We start from the raw sequence: 10,744 nt of genomic DNA, 5'->3' as shown, positions 1-10,744 counted from the left end.
AACAAATTAGAAGTCTACATAGACGACATGCTCGCCAAGACCGAATCCGGCGAACAACTAACCGACGACCTCAAGGTCATAATGAACACCCTACGAAAGCACCAAATGCGACTCAACCCGGCAAAATGTGCCTTCGGAATGGAGGCAGGGAAGTTCCTCGGCTTCATGATTACGCAACGCGGAGTTGAAGCAAACCCGGAGAAATATCGCGCCGTCCTCGAGATGACAAGCCCCAAAAACCTTAAAGACATCCAAAAGCTTACCGGCCGACTGACGGCATTATCGCGCTTCCTCGGAGCATCAGCTCAAAAAGCGACCACTTTCTTCAAACTAATGAAAAAAGGAGCCCCTTTTAAATAGGAGACGGAATGTGAAGAAGCATTCCAACACTTCAAGAGGGTCCTAGCGGAACCACCAATCCTCGCCAAACCCCAAACAGGGGAAACACTTTACCTGTACCTCTCCATAACGGAAGAGGCACTCGCAGCAGCGCTCGTCCGTGAAAACGAGAAAAAGGAGCAAAAACCCGTATACTTCATAAGCAAAGTCCTACAGGATGCGGAAGCTCGCTACTCACGCTTAGAAAAGCTAGCTTTCGCACTCCTTACAGCCTCCCGGCGCCTACGACAATACTTCCAAGCTCATCCCATGACGGTTCGAACCGACCAGGCGGTCAAGCAGGTTCTGCAAAAACCCGACCTAGCGGGAAGAATGCTAGCGTGGTCCATCGAACTATCTCAATACCAGATCAAATTCGAACCCCGAAATGCGATCAAAACACAAGCCATGGCCGACTTCATCGCCTAGATGACTCCGGGAAAGCTCGCCCCCGAATCATGGAAACTACACGTCGACGGCTCGTCAAACTCCACCTACGGAGGCGCCGGAGTCATACTCGAAAACCAAGACGGGATCACGATCGAACAGTCGGTACGATACGAATTTCCAGTGTCGAACAACCAAGCAGAATACGAGGCCCTCTTGGCAGGCCTATCCTTAGCCCGGGAAGTCGGAGCAAAGGTCCTAGAAGTAAATACCGATTCACAGGTAGTCAGTTCCCAAATTAACGGAGACTACCAGACACGAGATCCCCTACTCCAACAATACCTCGCCAAGGTAAACAAACTAAAGGAAGGATTCGAACACGTCACCATACAGCACGTTCCTAGGGAACGAAATGCCAGGGCAGACCTACTCTCCAAGCTAGCCAGTACCAAACCCGGACACGGTAACAAATCGCTAATCCAGGAAGTCGTTAAGACACCCTCCGTGTCAACAACGACCAACGCTCACCTGACAATCTTAAACCAGGGATCTTGGACCTACCCTATCCTGCAATACCTCCTCGATGGAACACTGCCACCAGACCCCAAAGAGGAAAAACGAATAAAAAGGAAGTCGCCAACTATACCATTGTCGCAGGACAGCTATACAAACACGGATTCTCGCAACCCCTGCTCAAATGCATCAAACCCGAGAACACGGAGTACATACTCCGTGAAATCCACGAAGGCTGCTGCGGCCACCACGTCGGAGGCAAAACGTTAGCCCAAAAAGTCATCAGAGCGAGCTACTTCTGGCCCACGGTTATTCGGGACTCCATACAAATAGTTAAAAACTGCGACAAATGCCAAAGGCACGCCAATATCCACCAAGCCGCGCCGCACCAGCTCAGCATCATATCGGCAGAACGGCCGTTCGGCACCTGGGGCATCGACCTCGTCGGACCCTTCCCTACGGCACCCGGCCAGCTTAAATACCTCATCGTCGCCATAGACTACTACACTAAATGGATCGAAGCCGAACCCCTATCCTCCATAACGGCAACCCAATGCCGAAAATTCCTCTGGCGACAGATCATCACCCGATTCGGGATCCCCGAGATCATTATCTTGGACAACGGAACCCAATTCACCGACAAAAAATTCAGAGAATTTTTAGAGGGGCTACGTGTATCTCACCGTTTCAGCTCGGTAGAACACCCTCAGACAAACGGACAGGTAGAATCTGCGAATAAAATAATCGTCAAAGGACTCAAAAAGCGGCTTGACGAAGCCAAAGGACTATGGGCCGACGAACTCGGATCAGTCTTATGGTCATACCGAACGACACCTCAGACGACCACGGGAGAAACACCTTTCCGATTAACATACGGTGTTGAGGCGGTCATCCCGGTAGAGATCGGAGACCCAAGCCCCAGAAAAACGGTCAGAGGTAACGACGAGGAAGCAGAACGAGACCTCATTGACGAAACAAGGAGCATAACCCATCTCAGGGAGCTAGCCCTAAAACAGAGAATCAGCCTAAGATACAATCACGGAGTCATCCGGCGAGAATTCGCGGCCGACGACCTCGTCCTACGACGAAACGATATCGGTCCTCCGACCCCAGGAGAAGGGAAGCTCACCCCCAACTGGGAAGGACCATACAGAATCAAGGCTGTAATCGGAAAAGGAGCGTACAAATTCGAACGGCTCAACGGCAACGAAGTCCCGAGGACATGGAACGCCGCCAACTTGCGACGATACTACGCCTAGACCAACCTAAAAAGGTCGCACCTTTGTCCTCATTTCTGTTTTTGTTTTTAGTACTTCTCCTACCAGTTTACGATTTCTAAAGTTTTTTTTTAAGTTTTAAACTCGGGTACTCTTTCCCGCCATCAACGGAGGGTTTTAACGAGGCCCAACCATCAATAAAAATTCCATTAAAACAGCTATTTCTATTTTCCTAAGTGTCCCAAAGACGGAACAAAAACACGGCCACAACTGGGGGACTGATCACCCCCCAGGCCCAAACACGCGGATATCCACAAAAGAACCCGACCAAACAACGGTTCGAGGAAACAAACAAAATACACACGAAATAGCCTAAAACGGAATGTACGATAGGACCGAACGGCCCAAAAACAATGTAACAACGGAACATACAAAAAGGCCCGGACGGCCAATAAACACTATTAAAACGAAAGTAAAGTGTTCCGAAATCTCAAAATACACGGCCCTTGGCCATCCAAAAATATCCAAAACACAGTTTAAAGAAAAATCCAAAGAGATAAAGATAAAAGCTACTCGAGGTCAAAGATCTGGCCATCACGAACAGTCTTGAAGGCCCCCATCACGGACACATCCGCACCAGGAACCAGCACTGAAGCTTGAGCCCTCATCGTTTCCTCGGTAGCTGCAATTGCATCCTTTGCATCAGCTAGCAACTCCGTCTTCTCCCTCCTCAAGGCAGCGACCTCGGCCTTCAGAGCCTCCAACTCGGCGAGAAGCACGGCAGCTTGAGAACCCGCATCTGAAGCCCGCTGCCACTCCTCTGCCAATTGGGAAAGAAGCGAAGTCTCAACCTCAGAAAGTCGGAGAATCTCCGCCCCAGCCTCCTCTGAAGACTTCAAAGCCTTCTCCTTCGCAGCCTCGGCAGCCTCAAGCTCCTCCTTCGACTTAGCCACCTCGGCCTGAGAATGACGCAGCTTCTTATCCAGCAAACCAACCTGTGCCATCACAGGCTCAGCCTTCCGAACAACAACGGCTGACCGGAGGAGGGCACGATACACCGACTTGGTCTGGAAAGAGACATCACAGCCATCAAAGAACGGCTCCGTACCAGGCATCAAGTGTTCATCAATGAATCCCGGGGCATCAAAACGCCGATCCATCACACTAGGCACGAGACCCTCTTCCTCAAAGGTCTCGCTGCTCGGCTCCCCATGCCTTTGTCTCTTCCGAGAAGCCTCAGCGGCCGTCACCACGACAACCTCAGGCGAGTTCACAGGGCCAGGAGAAACCTGGGAGCCGACCCGCGCGCCCGAGGAAATTACCTCCTGAGAAGCGGCCCGCGACCCCGCAACGGGGTTAGAAGCAGGAGTAGCCGGGGACGACGACCCCTCCTCCTGGGCCATCGCCGCCTTCAAACGAGCCAACGATGTCAAGCCACCAGCCATCTCAACTGCAAAAAATACAAAAATCCCAAGTTACGAAAACGGGAAACAAAACATAAAAACCAAAAAAAGAACAGACACACACCAACATACGACTGGCAAGCAACCGGATCACCCATCACGTCCCGAGGATTAAGAGGACGCTCCCCAAATAACTGCCACAGAACGAGAGCAATATCCCGCTCCTCCGGGGACAGGAACTCCTTCGAAACCCAAGTAAACATCGACGGGCCCGCCTTAAAATTCCAGTAAGTGGGAAACCGACGTTCACCCTCCAACGTCAACCAAAAAGGATGATATCCCCCCGTGGGACTAACCTTAAAATAACCACTCTTAAAACCGTGAAAGGAATCTTCATACAAACCGAAAACAGGACGATGGGGCTGAGCTCTGAAAGACACATACCCCTTCTTGTGCTTCCCCTCCTTAGTCGGAAGAGTACACAAGAAGAGGAAAAGGAAAACATTTACTGAGGCAGGTAGCTCTAAAAAATCACAAACAAGTTCGAAAGACCGTATCGCCGCCCAGCTATTCGGATGTAGCTGGGACGGCGCCACGGAGCACCGGTTCAATAACTGCTGGACAAATGGAGAAAAGGGAAGCCGAACACCAAGCCGGGTAAACATCGCCTCATACACCCACATCCAATCCGGCACAGTCGGGGAGTCGAGATTGGTATAACAAACCCTCTCGTCAACCCCAGGAAGGGAAAGCTCATAGTGGCGTTCAGCATTGCCACCCCCACAGACAGCCCCTTCATCGCGGAGCCGTTGGAGGTCCGCCTTCGTCATCCGCGACGGCGTCCCCCAAGCGTCACTAGTGACCCAAGAAAAAAGACCAGGGACACCCCCCGCCGGGGTCACCGGAGCCCTCACACCCTCCGTCCTTCGGCGAGCCATACCTAAAATATCGACGAGCACCACCGTCAGCCAAACCTCACGGCAGAAAACGGCGGAGGAAAATCAAAAACAAACACCACCACCGCACACCACCAAATTGTACGGTGGCACTCGACCCCCCCCCTTACGGAACACAACAGAACTATCTACCACAAAACTACTCTAAAACTACACTTAGCAGAAGCAAAACAAAAATGCAGCAGAAGACAGAGCAGAAGAAGCAAAAAGAAACAGAGAAATACCAACCTGATAAACCAAAGGAAGTAAACCCGAAGAAAAAGTGCCGCAGAAGAAGATCAGTCGAAACCACAGAAAGAGAAATGGAGAATGGAAAATGCTCTGATTGGAAAAAGAAGCAATAGAGAAGTAAAAGCAAAACGAGGGAACTGAAGAAGGAAAACCAAAACGGTTTTGAAAAAGTAAAATGACGAAAAAAAACACGGCTCGCAATAAATACCCCCCATCGAAAAAAGTAACGCCTCGAAGAACGCAACAGACGCGACTGATACGGAAGAGTCACATCAGGCCTAAACGGTCAGACGAATCTTCCACGACACGAAACCAAGACACCGACCTCATCTCGAAAGAACCAGACGGGCACCCGAGAAAAATTGAGCCCACAAACGAAAAACAAACGTCTCCCAACGACAGACCGATCTCGCTCGCTCTCCCGCTGCGGGGGCAACTGTTACGGATCCGGACCACGGATCCCAAACCCGGGACTGCACCTTACCCGGCTTCCCGGGTCCAACTCCGAAAGGCCCAAAAAACCGGCCCTAACCAACTTTTGAATTCACACGTCCGTCTTATCTTGATCAGATAAGATAAGATAAGAACACCCATCATCTATAAATAAGAAGACCCAAGTCCCTCCAGGTATTTATTCATTCCTCACACTTTCTACCTCTTAGATCCATTCTAACTTGAACGTCGGAGTGTCTTTGCAGGTACCACCCCCCATCGCTCCAGTCAAGCAATCCGGCTCCAGCCTTGCCCGCATGTTCCCAATCCACCCTTCAACCCGTATCGGAGATATCCTGTACACTTATTAATTTTTTGACAACCAAATAAACTATATGAATTCATGTACATTTATTTAATCAACCTGCAAATATTTAGTGCGCTTATAGAAATAGAATTTGCAGATTTTGATTGTCACACAACAAAACTGGTGGGTCATGGACGAGCACAAGAGGTATAAAAAAACTTGGACACATGTTTAGAATCCATATGAGTTCACAAGCTGGCAAAAACGTATAGTACTCAACTTTAATTGAAGAACGAGTAACAATAGTTTGTTTCTTAGTTTTTTTAAGATATCAACAAATCATCCAAGAGAAAAGCAATATCTGATTAAAGAATAATGAATGTTGGGATTCGGCCCAATTAAAATCACTAACAAAATGATCTTCTAAGGGTGAATCATCAAATTCTAAAAGAAAATAAAAGACAAAGAAAAAGGAATCGTCCCCAATATATAACACGCGTGGTACGATGTTTGTCCCCAATATTTAGTTGTGTTATCGTTTAAGAAAATTTTCAAGTGTACCGTCATACCGGTATATCAGTGATTTTTAACTATTGATCTTAATTATATATATTATATATATTTTTTATAATTAAAATCAACGATTAAAAATGACTAAAACACTGGTATCACGGTACACTTAAAAATTTTCCTATCGTTTATATCGATTATAGATACTGACCTGCATGCAAAGTCTATAGAGCTTGCAGGAACTAATAATGGGGACCGTGCTCAGCTCCATTCAATTAATCACGTAAAAACGACTCGCATATTCGTTTTGATTCTAAGAATTATACCATCTATATGTCTGTACTTTATGGAAAAGTATGAGAAGCCAATGAAATATTTATACAATGTGTACAATGGAAATTTAGAGAGTATTAGAGATATAATCATTAGTGTTACCTTTTTTCATCAGTTGAAACTTTTAGGATGAGTAGTATCATACATGGTATTAGAGCGCTAGATCCGAAAGATTAAGAGTTCGAGCCTTGGTAAACTCCAAAATCAGTTTAAGCTTTATTAAGCTTAGTATTATCCGTAATAACGAGATGCTTAACAATAGGATTAACAGATGGAGACGTTGAAGCGTTGAAGTCTCGCTGAAGAAAATATAGATTAGTGGCGATTACCACGATCCGCCAATAGAATATTTATACAATGTGTACAATGAAAGTTTAGAGAGTATTAGAGATATAATCATTAGTATTACATTTTTCTATCAGTTGAAGTTTTTGAAATGAATAGTATCATGACATAGTATTAGAATGTTAAATCCAAAAGATCAAGAGTTCGATATGATAGTTTATATATTATTTATTTATAAATTTTGATAAGTAATCAATAATCAATCAATCAACTATCAGTTAACTTGTATCTTATTAAGTAATAATTTTATTTTTTAATTATTATTAATTAATAATTATTTAAATTTTATTTTTTTAAATATAAATTAATAATTATGAATTATAATTATTTAAAATTATTTGGTTAAGAATTTTTTTACTTATATTTTTTTAGTTTATTATGTATGATAAGTATTCGGAATTATTGGTATTTGTATAAGTTTAACGATAAATATTGGCCGACTGTGTGATCATTGTTTGATATAATATATAACAGGTTTTGTTAAGTAAATAATGATTTTTGTAAATAATATGAACAATAAATTTTAAAATTGATTTAATAGATTAAAAAAATACTTTATTTTTAAATTATTTTCTAAATCTTAATACTATTAAGATAATAATCTGCACACATAATGAATTGAACATCTAATTATTGTTAATTGTATATTAGTAAATCGGATAAAAAAAATAACAATTTAATTAAAAATAATGAACATAATTATCTACATATCTATTAAATTAAACATCCAACATATTCATTATTCACATTATTTAGTATTTTCATTGTCTACTTATATTTTTTTTATATATAAACATGATCTCATGCATGTATTTAATTAATAAGAAAATTAAGTGTGTGAAATGGTTTACCTGCGGAGATGCCTAAACCTCTTTAAAATTGTGCAAGTTGTGACAGGTAGGCAAAAAGTCATGTTTGATTTAAATCGAAAAATGTTAGAGACTAATCAGAATTATTATTTTTTTATTATTAATATTTAAAAATATAAAATAAAATATTATTAAATTATTAAAAGAAACAAACAAATTAATGATTAAATAATAACTAAAAATAATAAATTTTAATAATTTTTTAATATTTTTCGGTTTAAACCAGACATCTCTGTTAGCTCGTGCTAAATCATGATCTTCTTCATAATCTATTGTTCACCTTTCAAATAAAAAATACGTACAAGATAGATAGATAACATCCAATGAATTAGAAATAGCAAAGACAAATTAAAAAATGTGGATAACTAATCAAAACACAAACACTTGTTATGAGTAGAAACTTCTAGTACTAGTATATATACAATTTAACGCTGTAGGCATGTGCAATATTGTATTTAGACAGGGTATGCTAATAAGATAAAGGTGGCTCGTGAACTAAATACACACTGGTCCAGTTGTCTTTGTCTGACATGTAATGTGAAATGAACATGACCACACATCTTCAATGATCTCGCCCCACTTTCCATCCATATTAACGTGGGCAAAAAATAGAAATAAGTTAAGGGAGAAAATAATTTACGTGAATAAGTCAAAATAAAAATTGCTTTATGAATTTATTAATGCATATTTATATGTAGTTCGAACCAGCTTAGTTTGAATTCTATTTCTACATAATTCGAACCAGCTTAGTTCGAATTATACACAAACACATGCACACACATAATTCGAACCCGCTTGGTTCGAATTACACACAAACACACGCACACACTAATTCGAACCAGCTTGGTTCGAATTACACACAGTAATTCATGGTATAATTTGAATTATGCTGTTAAAAAATTAATAATTTAAAAATTAAAAAAATATATATTTTTATTTAATTCGTTAAAAAAAAGCTAACAAAATATTTAATTACGAGACTTCTTTAAAATATTAATGAGCTATCAATTCGAATTACATACAATACTTTTCTGTCAATTTTTAATAGTTCATGAATATTTTTTAATAAATTTTTTTAAATTATACTACAAAAAATATTTTATCCTATGCAAAACAATTTAAAAAAATGGCTTAAAAAATGTTAGGAATACTATAAAAATTTATAATGTTATAATAACTTAGGTAAATACATGCATGTACTCAAATTTTAAATAAAATACTCTACATAGTCAATAATAATTTAGAAATGAAAGAAAATATTTTATTCCATACAAAATAATTAAAAAATATATTTTATTCTATACAAAATAATTTTAAAAAATGGCTTAAAAGATGTTATGAGTACTATAAAAGTTTGTAATATTCTAATGATTTAGGTAAATACATGATAAAAATATTTTTTCTTTAATTTCTAAATTATTAGTGACTATGTAGAGTGACTAAATTAATAACCCGTCATTTGGACTTCTCGCTAAGACCCCTATACCAAAAGCGAAAAAAATTTCATCCCTCTCTTTCTTTTTTTTTTTTTTTGTCCTAACTTGTTAAGTATATTTTTTTTTATAGAGAAAGCGAAAAGATAAAATTTGAACAAGACAAACACTTACCAATAAGATCCTATCAATTAGTATTATACAAAAGAAATCTATTATTATAATATAATGAATACTATATTAAAAAATCTTATATTCAAATTGAAAATTTAAATATTGTATTAATTGATAAAATTGAATAAAATAACTCTAAATTTCTGAAGACATATGACAAATAATAATAAGTCTTGTTGTTAAGGTGAAATTTCATGTTTTTATAATAATAATAAAATTACTCAAAAATAAAATAATTTTTTTTATATTCAAAATTTGAATAAATACTAAAGATATATGGATTTGTAATCCTTATTTCCTTAATTAAGAATGGCGTGTATGCACCACTAGTTTTTTACTCACCGAAAAATAAATTCAAACAGGTAATAAAAGTTAATTGGTAAGGAATTTATTAGATAGATAATGATTTTTGTGAATGATATGAATAATAAATTTTAAAATTAATTTAATAAAATAAAAATATATTACACTTTTAAATTATTTACCTAAATTTTTATATTAACATAATTATCTACACATCTAGTAAATTAAACATCTAATATATCTATTATTTAAATAATTTATAAAAATTATTGTCTACTTATATTTTTTTAATTGTTAATTAACTTTCAATAAATAGATATTCCAAAATTTATGCATAGTGATCTAAAAGTTTGGATCTCTATCTTCCAATGAAAAATTTTGCTTCCGTTAATTGTTGGTGAAGTTATATAGTCTTAAAATATTAAATTTGAATTCTCTAAATTTTAAATTTGTATTTTAAAGGATAAAGTATAATCTTTTATTTTTAAATAATTTTTTTTTTATATTTATTTTTAGTCTCACATATAAATAAATAATGAGAGATCATATTTTATTCTTTAAAGTAAAATTCAAATTTTAGAGAATCTAAATCCTAAAATATTAATGACAAGACTAACCCAAGTGGCGTTCATTCATGGTCACCCTTGTGGTCACGGTGCACCCTACCTGTTTTGTTTCTTTCTTGAGGAAAAGATGAAATAGAAGTAATAATCATTTTGTTGTACGCTAAGAACTGCCACCGTATATATAGTGACATTAGCTTATACATAATACATAATACTAATTAATTAATTAATAACACCCTCCAACATGCCAAGTAACAGATGACGAGGTTGGATTATATCGTTGAGTTGTGTCCTAACCCTGTGGCTCCATGATGACGTGGACACAGACGTGCAGATCCTGTCTTCTTGATGAAAAATTTAAAACTTTTATTGGTTTTCTTTGGCAAT

General features: G+C 38.9%; 1 protein-coding gene across 1 annotated transcript; it reads left to right on the top strand.

Annotated features, from left to right (window-relative positions):
- Positions 1-807: 807 nt before the first annotated feature.
- On the top strand, positions 808-2,537 carry LOC148578880 (uncharacterized). Its single transcript, XM_088503248.1, has 2 exons — positions 808-1,543; positions 1,612-2,537. Exons 1-2 carry the CDS (start codon positions 808-810, stop codon positions 2,535-2,537), a joined length of 1,662 nt encoding a protein of 553 aa, XP_088359374.1.
- Positions 2,538-10,744: the final 8,207 nt, after the last annotated feature.

The sequence above is a fragment of the Arachis ipaensis genome, chromosome B1 (genome assembly GCF_059453495.1).
Source record: "Arachis ipaensis isolate K30076 ecotype BB chromosome B1, ASM5945349v1, whole genome shotgun sequence".
Classification (NCBI taxonomy): domain Eukaryota; kingdom Viridiplantae; phylum Streptophyta; class Magnoliopsida; order Fabales; family Fabaceae; genus Arachis; species Arachis ipaensis.
This window is presented reverse-complemented; position numbering and strand designations above follow the sequence as displayed.

Coding starts and splice junctions, on each gene's coding strand:
- LOC148578880 (XM_088503248.1), top strand. CDS start 808: ATGACTCCGGGAAAGCTCGCCCCCGAATCATGGAAACTACACGTCGAC. Junction 1,544..1,611: donor CACCACGTCGGAGGCAAAAC/GTTAGCCCAAAA, acceptor CCATACAAATAG/TTAAAAACTGCGACAAATGC.